The sequence below is a fragment of the Protobothrops mucrosquamatus genome, unplaced genomic scaffold, assembly GCF_001527695.2.
Source record: "Protobothrops mucrosquamatus isolate PMUCROS unplaced genomic scaffold, P.Mucros_1.0 scaffold1232, whole genome shotgun sequence".
In the NCBI taxonomy this organism is placed as follows: domain Eukaryota; kingdom Metazoa; phylum Chordata; class Lepidosauria; order Squamata; family Viperidae; genus Protobothrops; species Protobothrops mucrosquamatus.
The window spans coordinates 290,718-304,428 of NW_015387439.1; the positions used below are offsets into that span (position 1 = coordinate 290,718).

The following is a 13,711-nucleotide window of genomic DNA, read 5'->3' on the forward strand; positions in this document are numbered from 1 at the left end:
CATGAAGTGGTACCCAAGTGTGAGTCAGCCTTTGACCAGCATCACTAACTATACACAGTCTGAGAAGGGTGTTGAAGACGAAGAGGTACAAAGTAAACCCCCAGGTTGTTCCCTTGTGTTTCTTCCAGCCCCTCCCTCCAATTTAGCCCCCTTTGGAGGCAGAATGGACCTTCCCTTCTCCTGCACCCCAAGCCCTTATCAGACGCCCTTAACGTTTCTCAACCTGGGTTGGACTAGAAGACCTCCACGGTCCCTTCCAAGTCTGTTATTCTTCCTCGTCAGCAATTCCAAGGAGATGATGCTTCTTCTGTTCGATTCTGGGACCCTGGGAAATGGTGGAGGGGGCCCTTCCCACACAGCTCCCCAGGCCCTCCCCACTCGCCCCCTTCCCCCTGCCCGGGAGCCCCAAATTCCGAAGTTTGAGCAGGGCCCTTGTCAGCAGACCGACTGGGCTTGGCAGGGCAGGCTGTCCTGAGTCCCGAGCGTGGTCGTCCCTTTAGGCGGCCTAAACCAGCAGGGCCAGCTGAGCTGGTAGCAGAAGAAACGGCGGAGGCTGTGGAAGACGGCGTGGCGGAAGACGATGAAGAGCCAGGGGTCCACGATGGGGTTGAGGGCGCTCAGGCGGAAGGCAACCATGTCGGCTGCTTCGCTGTGGTCTGGATCGATGCCACCGATGTAGGCTCTGATCTAGAAGGCAACGGGAAACAAAGCGTTGGCAGCTAAGCTCAGAGGGCACCAAGGACCTCACAGTTGTCATCGTCCTCCTCCTTGCCACAAACCCCACTGCTTGTAGCACTGATGATGTTTCCTAGTTGGGTCATGAAACGTCTGCAAGGAAACCAGTAAGCTCAGAGAGCACCAAGGACCCCACAATCCTCCTCCTCCCTCCCTCCCTCCCCCTCCTATCTGCAAATTCCCCTCCCTTCTAACACTGATGATGTTCCTTAGTTGGGTCATGAAACGTCTGCAAGCAACCAAGCTCAGAGAGCACCATTTCGATTCTGAGCTACAACTATTGAAGCCCACAAGTCTTAAAACTGCCACGACCCCTTCTTGGTTGCTTGTCATTTTTCCATTTCATCTTCACGACCTTCCTGCCCGGTGATCAGACTGACCCAAGGACACCCCATTTCAGCTTTGTGGCCAAAGAAGGGTTTCTGAAGTGATTCCTCGGTCTGAGATTAACGATGGAGTCCAGGTTATTTATAATGTACATGACCTGGTCTGGTGATGGGTTTCCAGCCTGGTTCCTATTTTTGTCCTAACTGCTGTGTTCTTCTCCCAAATGAATAGCAGATTTTATTTTATTTTTAAGAAAGTGGAGAGCGATTTTGACCTCTTAACTCTGCTGATTGCAAAATTCCTGAGAAAAGAGGGTGGGAACTGAGGCAAGCAGGACCCTTCTTTTCTCAAGAGCCAAATTAGGACTAGAGGAAAGTGGAGGAGGAGGAGGAGGAGGAGGAGGAGGAGGAGAGGAAAAGAGGAGGAGGAGGAGAAGGAAAAGAAGAGGAGGAGGAGGAGAATGACTGTGAGGTAACTTGGTGCTCTCCGAGCTTGGTGGTTTTCTTGCAGACGTTTCATGACCAAACTAGGTAACAACCTCAGTGCTACTTCGAAGTTCCAACAGCACTGGAAAATGTGACTTACAACCGCTCCTTCCCCTTTTGACTGTCACAGAATCCCTCTATTCACCCGATCAAAATTTGGGCTCTTGGCACCCAGCATTCATTTAGGATGGTTGCAGCATCCTGGTGTGTCTGTGTGCGTATGTGTGTGTTTGTGACGTGACCCCACTTGCCACCTTCCCCGCAGGCTTCCGACAAGCAATGTCAATGGGGGAGGAAGCTGGATTTGCTAAACGATTGCTTGCTTCGCTTAACGCCTGCAGTGATTCGCTTAACAACCCAAAAAGGCTGTAAAATTGGGTGCAACTTACTTAACCATTCCTTTGCTGAGCGGTGGAAATTTTGGTGCCTGCTGCGGTCATAATTTGAGGGCTGCACAGGACGTTGCAAACGGATGGTTAAGCTACTGTCTCCACCCTGACTTTAAAACAAAGCACAGTAAAAACTGGGTCCACGCACGGGATGTGAAAAAAAGTAAGCCAGGCTTTGTAACAGAGGTGGAAACTTACAAGAAGGATGGCTTTTTACGCAGAGCTTGTCAGGCTTGTATTTAGAAATGTTGACCCTATATGTTTAGCTTGTGTCTGTCAGAATAATAATAATAATAAAAAAAACACCTTCCTTTTAAAAAAGACGAATTGTTGTCCTAAAAAACCCGAGGAGTATTTATTTTTGGCAGATGTTTAACTACACAAGAAATTTCTGCAAATGTTCTTTGATCAGGTAAAAGGAACCCAGAACTAACCAAACAAAGAAAAGAATTAAAGGATTTACACAAATTCCCGCTCAAGGTTGGAAAATTTTGCGATAGTTTTACTGCTTCCCAACTGACCTAAATTCATTAGGAGAGTCTCAGGCTTGCTTATAATAATAAAGAATTGCATATATCTATACGATTCTATAGCTATATACAGATATTCCTTGACTTACGACCACGTGACTCTGGGGATGCTGCAACCGTCATAAGTGTGAAAAATGGTCCTAAATCACTTTTTTCAGTGCCATTGTAACTTTGAACGGCCACAAAATGAGCTGTTATAAGTCTAGGAAAACCCATGCTACGATACACTATATATTCTCTATATACAATATACCATCTCTATACTCTCTATCATTCTGCAATCTGGTGATTTTGAACTGAGCCCAGATTAAATTAAATCTGACTTCAGATTAAAATCTTTGTCGAATTAAACGCAATCCCTTAGGAATGCTAGTTTACAAAGCACTTTTAATAGCGTTTGCAGTGCTTCAGAAAGAAACAACAAAAAAGTCTTGGTTGTTTTGCAAATTGCTGCAGCTGTGTTTGCATAAGTGACTTTTTGTAAGTGCTTGTTTTTTGGGTTTTTTTTTGTAAATGTGGTTTTCTTTTTTTAAAAAACAAAACAAAACATCCAAATTCTCCCTTCCATTAAATATCAATCTGATTCTGGACGGGGAAAACTTCTATTAGTCAGTGGTGTTAAGATTCCCCTGTTTCAAAATGGAAGGTTTGTCACTTTGTAAGTAGAACTGCATCTTTGGAAATAGTTCTCCTCACAAGTAACCCCAAAAAAGCCAACACGGTCCGAGGCTGCATTAACTGAGGGATAGAATCAAGATCACATAAAGCATTAACACTACTTTACAACCCCTTGGTAAGGCCACACTTGGAATACGACATCCAGTTTTGGTCACCATGATGTAAAAAAGATGTTGAGACTCTAGAAAGAGGGCAGAGAAGAGCAACAAAGATGATTAGGGGACTGGAGGCTAAAACGTATAAGGAACGGTTGCTGGAATTGGGTATGTCTAGTTTAATGAAGAGAAGGATGAGGGGGGACATGATAGCAGTCTTCCAATATCTCAGGGGCTGCCCCAAAGAAGAGGGAGTCAAGCTATTCTCCAAAGTCCCTGAAGGCAGGACAAGAAGCAACGGATGGAAACTAACCAAGGAGAGAAGCAACCTGGAACTCAGGAGAAACTTCCTGACAGTGAGAACAATTAACCAGTGGAAGTTGTGGGTGTTCCATCACTGGAGGTTTTCAAGAAGAAATTGGACAGCCATTTGACCAGGATGATGTAGGGCAGTGGTTCTCAACCTGTGGGTCGGGACCCCATTTGGGGTCGATCGACCATTTCATGGGGGTCGCCAAGCAAGGCTGTCTGCCATTTTTTTTGTCCGCCATTTTTTTTCCCCTTTTCCGGCGGGTGCCTTACCTCCCTTGGGCTGGGCCAGCTGGTGGTCGGCCTGCTCCGTCTCTGCCGCTTGCCAGCTACGCCTCGGCCGGCGCACGGGGCGGAACCACGCATGTGCGGCGCTCCCGGGCAGGGAAAGTCCTCGACTTACGACCGGTTGGGTAGTCCTCGACTTACGACCGGTTTAGTCCTCGACTTACGACCGGTTTAGTCCTTGACTTACGACCGGTTGGGGTCGCGGCATTAAAAAGGTTGAGAACCACTGATGTAGGGTTTCCTGCTTGAGCAGGGGGTTGGACTAGAAGACCTCCAAGGCCCCTTCCAGCTCCGTTATTCTTTGAGAAGCAGCTGAGCTTTACCAGAGAGAAAGTCTCCTGGGATGCGGGTTAAAAAATGATTGAGTTTTGCTCTCCCGGATAGATTTGCAGAAGGGCCTCCAGCCAACGGTTGGGTTGGCCAACATAGGATGGGAACTTGTAGTGCATCGGATCAGGACAACCCCTTGGCTTGCAAAACGCTCCTCCCCCATTTCGTGAGGCTTCCCCCCAAAGGAATAAAAAAAGGGATATTCTGGGAAGTGAGAGCTGACAAGATGGGGGATGAGCTGAATCAGAAGCTGGAAGCAGGGGCGGAATCTCATTACAGAAATTCTCAGGAAAGACTGTTTTTTGATAAGGTTCTCAAGTGTGGCCACTTTAAGATGGGTGGACTTCAACTCCCAGAATTCCCTAGACTGATTCCGAATAAACCTGAAGAGGGGTGGACTTCAGCTCCAGCCGGCTGGGGAAGCGTGCTGGCTGGGAAATTCTGGGCGTTGTAGTCCACACAGCTTCGAGTTCAATCGTCTGCTGGCTAGGGCATTCTGGGAGTTGAAGTCCACCCCTGTTAAAGTCTCCGGAGTTGAGAAACTCTTCTGCAAACAAAGAAGGATGCTAGTAGTAACTGGCCCCCCGGGACATGCTGGCTGGGAATTTTGGGAGCTGGAGTCCCAGCACTTCTGGAAGGCGCCAGATTGAAGAGGGCCACGCTAAAATCTTTTGGCCTCTGGCCAGCCGGACTGGGCAGGCCAAGCTTGTTTTAAATCAACGGCTGCATTTTGTCTGCGAGGACAACCTTGGCTAGTGGCCAGCGCAGGACCCAATTAAATCTGACCCCCCCCCCTGCTTTGGAAAGAAAATGGCACTCAGGGAGACATGAGACTTTCCCTTCTCCTCCCCCCCCCCGTGTCCAATGACCTTCCCCTTTTACAATAAAAGGGACAATTTGCTGGCCACTCTGCAGTGGCCAGCACAATTTCCAGAGGGAGATGAGCTCCGAGGGGAGAGGATCGGAAAATTGTCCTCCCCTGGTGCTGGCAAGATTCCCTGGCCCATATTCCACAGCTGGGAGCGAGAGACGGGCAGCAGTTAGAAATATTTTCCCACCTACCCTGAAACCACAAGGCGATGCTCTCCAGAGACAGGTCTGGTTTTTTTCCTGATCGGAAGAGCAATAATTACTGCCTTAATTGCTTTCCAGTTTCTGGCTTCCTTTTTCAAACGTCCCTCTGCAGTATTCGGGGTATCTTTTTTCCCAGGGATCGGGAAGCCCCCTCCCTTTTTAAGTGCACGGTCGATCCCCCCCCCCAATTCTTTTGACCTTCCCCGCTGAGAGGGCCCAATCTGCCTTCAAGGGCTAGTTTACAAAAAGTCCTCAACTTACAACTTTCATCATTTCCATTGCTAGGAAAAGGGGTCGCTAAGTGATTTTTATGACCTTTTGGGTTTTTTTGGCCAAGGCTTAACGAATCACTGCAGTCGTTAAGTGAATCATACCGTTGTTAAAGGAATCCGGCTTCCCACATTAACTGTGCTCACTGGACACCTTGTGACACACACACACACACACACACACACACGGGGGATGCTGCAACCGTCGTAAGTGCATGCCGGCTGCCAAGCGCCCGAATTGTGATCACGTGATGGTGAGGACACTGCGACCATCGTAAGTGTGAGGACTGGTTGTAAGTCACTTTTTTCAGTGGCGTAAGTTTGAACGCTCTTTAAATGGATGACTGTAAGTCGAGGACTGTATCTGTATTTCTTCCTAAGACTTTTTACCCCGCATTCTAAACAGGCCTGGCCTGCTTTTCTGAGCTGAAAACTTGGTGTTAGAAAACCCAAAGGTGCTTTTTTTCACGAGGGAACTGGACTTTCTTGTTTTTCTTCGAAGACTTTTCGCTTCTCATCCAAGAAGCTTCTTCAGCTCTGACTGGATGGTGGAGAAATGAAAGGATTTATATTCCTTGCAGACTTCTGGTCATTTGCCTTCTTTTAGGGAGTCGTTGAGGCCACTTGGAGGTTTGTCTATGTCTTCAGGGTCACCTGAGTGGTTCAAATGGGGTGGGGGAGCCTTCTTGGGACTGCCGAAAGGACTGTGTTGTAGACTGGTGATAGATGGTGTCCTCAGCAGTCCCAAGAAGGCTCCACACCCATTTGCACCACTCAGATGACATTGAGGACCCAGGTAAACCTCCAAGTGGCCTCAACGACTCCTTAAAAGAAGGCAAAGGACCAGCTGTCTGCAAGGAGTATAAATCCTTCCGTTCCCCAATATCCAGTCAGAGTTGAAGAAGCTTCGTGGATGAGAAGCGAAACTTCTTCAAAGTTTTTGTTCTTTCAGGTCAACGGAGGACTTTTTCGTAGAAACCCTGTTGGCCCTGGACTTACTGCCTCTGAGAGGCATCTGTAAACGACAATCTTTTGGAAGCGGAACGGGTTCCGTCGGAAACTTAGCACGTCGCTGACGGACAACGAGAAAGGGAAGCACTCTTTGGGGGGAGGGTTTTTTTTAGTCTAACGTACCGAAAAAGCTATCCAGCGGAAGAAGGGGGCAGCAAGCTTGCCTTGTGCCCCAGAAAGTCTGCCACTTCCTACCCCCAGATGAAGTGATAAGGCTGGTCGTGACTGAAGGAGGGCAGAGAAGCTGGGTGCTTGGCACGCTCAGAACCCTCGTAAACTGGCATCAAGTTACCGAGTGGAACAGAACTGGAAATTCAGTGTGGGTTGGGAGAGATTCTTCTCCCGTCTCCTGGTCTGGGGAACCGGATTGCCGAGACTTCCAGCCCATCACTCGGAGCAAACTTTTCGGGGGTTTTCCCCAAGGAACCCCAGCAAACGAAGCCCTGGGTTCCAGCCTCAGAATCGGGCAGCTTTGAGCCCTGGAAAGTCGGTCTCTTGCCCCCTTATCGGTTGTTCTTATTAGGCCTCTCGACGCCCCAGCAATTATTGACAGAGCCTGACCCAGACACTCTTTCGTGCTGAGTTATCGCACCTGCCGGCTTTCTGTTGCCCGAGTAATGTAACAACAGCCTTCAGCCATCCTGTTTGGACCGGATCCTAAGGAGTGGCAGGTTGGGACTGCCTGGCATTGGATGGCGAGGGGGACAGATTCAAGCCTTTGAATATGACATCTTCCAGTATTTGAGGGGCTGCCACAAAGAGGAAGGGGGTCAAGCGATCCTCCACCAGCTTGACTTTTTGATCCCTTCCACAAACAGCCCTATTAAGCGCCGTGGTTAAGATTCCTGGCACGTAATGTGTTCCTCTTGTGTCTCCGTTTGACAACCGTGCCACGTTGCGCAAAGATGCCCGTTTTTGGGTAAGACGTTCGCCTTCCCGCTTGTAGAGAGCTTCCTGACTGACAGGAGATGAAACAATTTGTGTCCCTTGCACTTCCCCCTTTAATTGCGGCTTTCTCACACATATTTTCTGTTCTGGTTTTTCTATCCTGTTGAGGAGATGGCAAGCCATCCTGGACATTAATTTTAATGGAACAAATGGCAGGAAAGTGGCTTTTAACAAGGAGGAACAAGCCATCAACATTATTGCCATTTCATAAGGCAGCATCTGGGGTTTTCTGTCTCAAAACTGGGGGAAATGTTTTTTTAACCAAGGCAATGCCAAACGAGGATGGTTCCCCACGTCCATCACCACGAAAAAGGTGCAGGCCTCGACTTACAGCTGTTCATTTAGTGACTGTTCCGAGTGACAACAGCATCTTAAAGTTGCCAAGGTTGAGCAACACAGCTCTAAAGGAATAAATAACTTCAGGCTATAAACCTGAAAATAGGCAAGTGTGTAATTGAAAATGTGTGTGTGAGGGGGAGAGAGAGAGAGATAGAGAGAGAAGGAAGGAAGGAAGGAGAGAGAGAGAAAGAAAGATAGAAGGAAAGAAGGAGAGAAAGAAAGAAAGGAAAGAAGGAAGGAAAGAAGGAAGGAAAGAAGGAAGGAAGGAGAGAGAGAAAGAAAGAAAGAAAGAGAAAGAAAGAAGGAAGGAGAAAGAAGGAGAGAGAAAGAGAAAGAGGAAAGAAAGGAAGGAGAGAGAGAGAGAGAGAAGGAAGGAAGGAGAGAGAGAAAGAAAGAGAAAGAAAGAAGGAGAGAAAGAAAGAAAGAAAGAAAAAGAAAGGAAAGAAGGAAGGAAGGAGAGAGAGAAAGAAAGAAAGAGGAAGAAAGAAAGAAGGAAGGAGAGAGAAAGAAGGAGAGAGAAAGGGAAAGAGGAAAGAAGGAAGGAAGGAAGGAAGGAGACAGAGAGAGAGAGAGAGAAAGTAGGAAGGAAGGAAGGAAAATATGTGGAAACAAGAAAAAGACTCATATTTTTAATTTTTGTGGCTTACTACTGAATAATTTTTCTCCCTTTCTCCAGAAATGTTCCCACTTTTAATCAAGACAAGCGACTGGATGTTATCCAAAACTGGAGGGGGGGAACCCCAATTATTGCTGCAGAAAATCTAAGAACCTCTGTATTTACCTAGCCTCAGCTGATGAAGTGGGGGGGGGAGATAAGATAAGGACATCCACCTTGCTAAGCTCAGATTCAGACTGCTGGGAGGAGAAAGAGCTGATAACTCACCCACATAAGGGGCAGGAGGAGCCCAGATGTTTGGGGGTGCGAGGACAAAGAGAAAGCAGGAAAATTCAGCTTGACGTTTCTCTTTTTTATGAGTGTAGAAAATGATCTGTGGTTGAAGGGTAGATGGTGCCTTTAGACCAGGGGTAGGCAACCTTGGCTCTTTTAGGACTCGTGGACTTCAACTCCCAGAATTCCTGAGCCAGCCATGCTGAGGGGAAAGGGAGAGGTTTCCAAGCTGAGCCATGCTGGCTCAGGAATTCTGGGAGTTGAAGTCCACAAGTCTTGAGGGGGCCATAGTTCCCTCATGCTGGCTCAGGAATTCTGGGAGTTGAAGTCCACGAGTCATGAGGGGGCCATAGTTCCCTCATGCTGGCTCAGGAATTCTGGGAGTTGAAGTCCACAAGTCACGAAGGGGCCATAGTTCCCCCATGCTGGCTCAGGAATTCTGGGAGTTGAAGTCCACCAGTCATAAAAGAGCCGAGGTTGCCTACCCCTGCTCTATCCTAAGGGACACTTTAGGTATATCTGTACAGAAGACCGGAAAGACTGAGAAGCTGGCATTAAAATAGCCCCGTTTTTAATTCGCCGGGAGCAAAGATTGGACAATTCTGGACATTCCCACATCCTAGATTTAAAAATGTCTCCGCTCTTCATTTCTGGAGTTCTGTTTTAATAAGCTGGCTCTGCTTTAAGCCTTTAACTGCAAATGATCCTGAGTGAACTAAGCAGGTGGGCCCATTTCATCTGGCCCTAAAAGAGGGGACAGACACACTTATCCATTTATTTAAACTGCTTATTCTCCGCCAGAAAGACTGCTCTCCTGAGCTACTGAAGAAGGAAGAATGCAGATGGTCCTGTTCTCCCCTCCCCACCCTGATTCTTGGGGGATTATATACTTTAAAAAAGGAGAAAGAGAGAGAGAGAGATAGCATCAAAGGAAAACTGGGTGGGGAGGGAAGAGGAGCAAGGACAGCTTGGAATGTTTTTACTCTTCTGATAATGGCTCTTGTGATGGAAATCACAGAGAAGCTCAAATACTATAACGTCCTGCAGAAGGAGATGGATCTGCTCCTTGCTGGTAACCATTTTCTGGAATCTCTCCTCCACAATGCCAGCTCTGGGGCTCTGTCAACAGGATAGGATGAGCCCCAATGAGGGGTCTGGATGGAGGGCTGGGCGTTGGGCTTCTGAAGGAGTTACGGAAGAACTGGAAGGAAGGATGTTGTCACCCCTCCTTAGACTAGACCAGTGTTTCTCAAACTTGGCCACTGGAAGATGGGTGGACTTCAACTCCCAGAATTCCCCAGCCAGCATGGAGAAGGCCCTGCAGTTTTCTTGGCAAGGTTTGTCATAGGTGTGTTGCCTTTGCCTCCTTCCTGGGGCCGAGAGAAAGTGACTGGCTCAGAGTCACCCAGCTGGCTTCACACTTCAAGCAGAACTAGAAGTCACAGTCTCCCAGTTTCTATTCACCAGGACACCAATCTGGTTGTTTCCCAGGAATTTCCCAGCGCTTCCAAGGCAGCCCCCCCCCCGCCCACCCTCTCCGTGGCCCCCTTCCCAGGACCGCCGATTGTGCCCGGAGGGGGGTGGGGGTGCAGCACCTACCGTGAGGGGCAAGGAGCAGATGACGAAGATGACGGTCATGAGAGCGAGCAAGATCAGGTAGTCCAGCTCCTCCTCCCCTCGGCTGAACCAGCTCTTCTTCCGGCGCTGGCCGGTGCTGAGGGACCCCCGACGGCGGTGTCTCTGCTTTTGGTACATCTGGCAGAGGCTGAGGATGACCAGCCAGTTGCAGAGGAAGACGGCCGTGATCAGGAGCGCCATGACGGTGGCGTAGCACAAGGAGAAAGCCACGTCCTTGTAGCCCAGGTCCATGTCCTTGTCCATCTGGACGAAGCACCAGGTGCCCGGACAGTATTGCTTGAACTTGCCCACTTTCAGAAAGGGCAGGGCGCAGAAGAGACCGCTGAAGAGGTAGGTGAGGGGCAGGCAGAGCTTGACCCACCGCCGGACGTGGTGCTGCGAGTAGACGTAGGGGTAGCTGATGGCCAGGCAGCGCTCCACGGCCATGGCGCACAGGAGGAACATGGCCGCCAGGCTGAAGAACATCATGGAGAAGGCGAAGAAGTCACACAGCCAGTGCTGGCCCCCCACCATGCCCACCAGCGTGGAGTTGCAGGAGTAGGCTATGAACACCACCGGAGAGACCACGCAGGTGCCCGCCAGGTCAGTCACCACCAGGCCTGTCACCAAGATGCAGAAGGATGAGGTCTTGGCCCGCTGGTCTTTCCGGTGGACCCCGAGGATGGCCAGGGCTGCCAGGTTGCCCACCACCCCCGCCGCAAACATAAAGGAGCTGAGGGTGGGGTTGCTGTCCGTCTGCAGGGTGGTGAGGTTGCTGCACTGGCGGGGCAGGCTGCCTGCGAAGCTGGGGGTCCGATTCGGGCCCATTGGCACTGGGGAGACCCCCCCGCAAGGAACCTGGAGGGGAGAGAGGGCTGGCTTTCCTCTCGGCTCGCTCAGAGAGCGTTGGGCGATTAAAAGAAGAAGAAGAAAAAGAGGCACTGGAAAAGTGGCCAAGAAATCAGTAGGTTGCTTGCCTGCCAGGAGCACCCCGTCTGAATCCTAGAGGGCGAGAGCCTCACTGAGGTCTAGCAGCTTAGAGCATCCACTGGGAAGTAGAAGGGTGGCACCGGGCGGAATACCTGCACCTCTTTTAGTCATGGAAGCAGAAGTCGGATCTGGTTGGGTTTCTGGGGCTTTCCAACGGCAGCTGGGGTCCAGGTGGGTGGGTGGGGGTACTCCTTGAGGGGTGGGGGGGTCGTCTCCTCTTCCGGGCTGCCGCGAGGGTCGCTGTGCCAGACGGAGGGACGCCCGAGCATCCGAGCCGTCCGGCGCTGCCTGGAGAAGCGACGGGGCTGGGCTGCAGCAACGGGCGGGGACTGGGGCTGCCCCCACCCCGGGGGGGGCAAGCCAATGGGCGGNTGGGTGGGTGGGGGTACTCCTTGAGGGGTGGGGGGGTCGTCTCCTCTTCCGGGCTGCCGCGAGGGTCGCTGTGCCAGACGGAGGGACGCCCGAGCATCCGAGCCGTCCGGCGCTGCCTGGAGAAGCGACGGGGCTGGGCTGCAGCAACGGGCGGGGACTGGGGCTGCCCCCACCCCGGGGGGGGCAAGCCAATGGGCGGGCTTCTGCCTGTCCTCTCCCAGCCCCCCCGCCGGCCCTTTCTGGCTCTGGCTCTTCCTGACCCTCCGGGACCCGCGTGGGGGCCGTTGCGCAACGCCCAGCCGAGCCGGGCCGGGGGGGGGGGTCTCGCCTTCTTCGCCAGAAGCCCCCTCCCCCCAAGTTAGAAGCCAGGACAGGAGCCGCGACGGAGGGGTGGGGGGCTTAGAAAGGCAGCCTTCCCCAAGCCTGGAGGGGCGCGAGGGCTGGGCGGTTTCAGGGCGGGCTTCTTGGCTGCCGGAGCAGACCCTCCCCACGCCCAAAGCGGGGGATCTGGGCGCTCCGGAGGGATCCCTGAGAAGATCGAGCAGGATTCCCCAAGACGGAGGCGGTGGAGGGCGACCCCCGCGTCCCAGCTCGCGGGACCACCGTTCCCACGGTTTCTGCCATCCGGACGACCCCCCCCCCCAATTAGAGACTGCTAATTATTCACTCCTGGGGAACGCGAGAGCCAGCCTTTAGGGGACTCAGCCCTATCCGATGAGGAACCCCCCCCCTCCAGACGCCCCTAATAGCCGAATCGCTCTTGAGCCCCCCGCCCCCCAAAAAAGGCTGGTTTGGGGGTCGCCGCGTAAGACTAGCCAAGAACCCACGCAAATGGCTCGGCCGGGCGACAGGCAGGCTCCGGGGGAGGGAGGGAAGGCCGTCGGGGGAGGCGGGGGGGGCAGGGAGGGCGCCGTTTGGAGAAAGCCCCCAGCTCAGCAAAAGAGATGAAACTGTAGACGGAGGGGGGGGAAGCATAGAAGGAAGAGAAGGAAGGAGCTGCACCGGTTGAACGTCTGCCTGTCCCCGGGAGCGGAAAGCGCGGCCCCGGGATGGCTCGAGGGATCTTGCGCAACTCAACCGGGACCCTTGTAAAGCCGGGGAGAAACTCTCGGCGCCCCCTGGTGGCCCACATGGGGAATGAGGCGGTTGCGTGAAGAATAGAATAGAATTAGAATAAGAATAGATGGAAAATTAATAATAGAAGAATAGAATAGAATAGAATAGAATAGAATAGAATAGAATAGAATAGAATAGAATAGAATAGAATAGATGGAAAATTAGAATAGAATAGAATTAGAATAGATGGAAAATTAATAGAGTAGAATAGAATAGAATAGAATAATAGAATAGAGTAGAATAGAATAGAGTAGAGTAGAGTAGAGTAGAATAGAATAGAATAGAATAGAATAGAAGCTGGACTTTGGGCCAATCAGAAGGAGATGGTGAATAGTGAATAGAGTTGGAAGGGACCTTGGAGGTCTTCTAGTCCAGCCCCCTGCTCAAGCAGGAGAACCTATACCATCTCAGACAAGGGACTGTGCAGTCTCTTCTTTAAAACCTCCAGTGTTTGGGAGCGCCCATGATTTCTGAAGTGTGCTCCGCATACTTTGGTTTGGACCCACAATCCCCCCCCCAAAAAAAACTCTCCCGGGAAGGCTGTTGGAAGGAGAGGAGGCCAGTTGCCAAGCCCCCAAAATTTCTGTTGCTAAGCGAGTTTCTGTTGTTAAGTGAGTTTTGCCCCATTTTACGACCTTTCTTGCCATGGTTGTTAAGAGGTGGTGTGAATACACCATGTTGTGTGTTTAAAATAAAATAAAATAAAAAAAAAAAATAAAATAAAAGGGGAGGTGGTGTGAATATACCATGTTGTGTGTTTAAAATAAAATAAAATAAAATAAATAAAATAAAAAAATAAAAATAAAATAAAATAAAAAAATAAAATAAAAAGGGAGGTGGTGTGAATACACCATGTTGTGTGTTTAAAATAAAATAAAATAATAATAAAATAAATAAAATAATAAAATAAAATAAAAAAA

At 50.4% G+C, this 13,711-nt stretch overlaps 1 protein-coding gene across 1 annotated transcript; it reads right to left on the reverse strand.

Moving 5' to 3' along the window:
- Positions 1–435: 435 nt before the first annotated feature.
- On the reverse strand, positions 436–11,141 carry PTGIR (prostaglandin I2 receptor). The gene is made up of 2 exons (XM_015820994.1): positions 10,296–11,141; positions 436–687 (listed from the first exon to the last, which is right to left on the reverse strand). Exons 1-2 carry the CDS (start codon positions 11,139–11,141, stop codon positions 436–438), a joined length of 1,098 nt encoding a protein of 365 aa, XP_015676480.1.
- Between the last annotated feature and the right edge of the window lie 2,570 nt (positions 11,142–13,711).

Coding starts and splice junctions, on each gene's coding strand:
- PTGIR (XM_015820994.1), bottom strand. CDS start 11,141: ATGGGCCCGAATCGGACCCCCAGCTTCGCAGGCAGCCTGCCCCGCCAG. Junction 688..10,295: donor TCTGCTCCTTGCCCCTCACG/GTAGGTGCTGCA, acceptor GTTGCCTTCTAG/ATCAGAGCCTACATCGGTGG.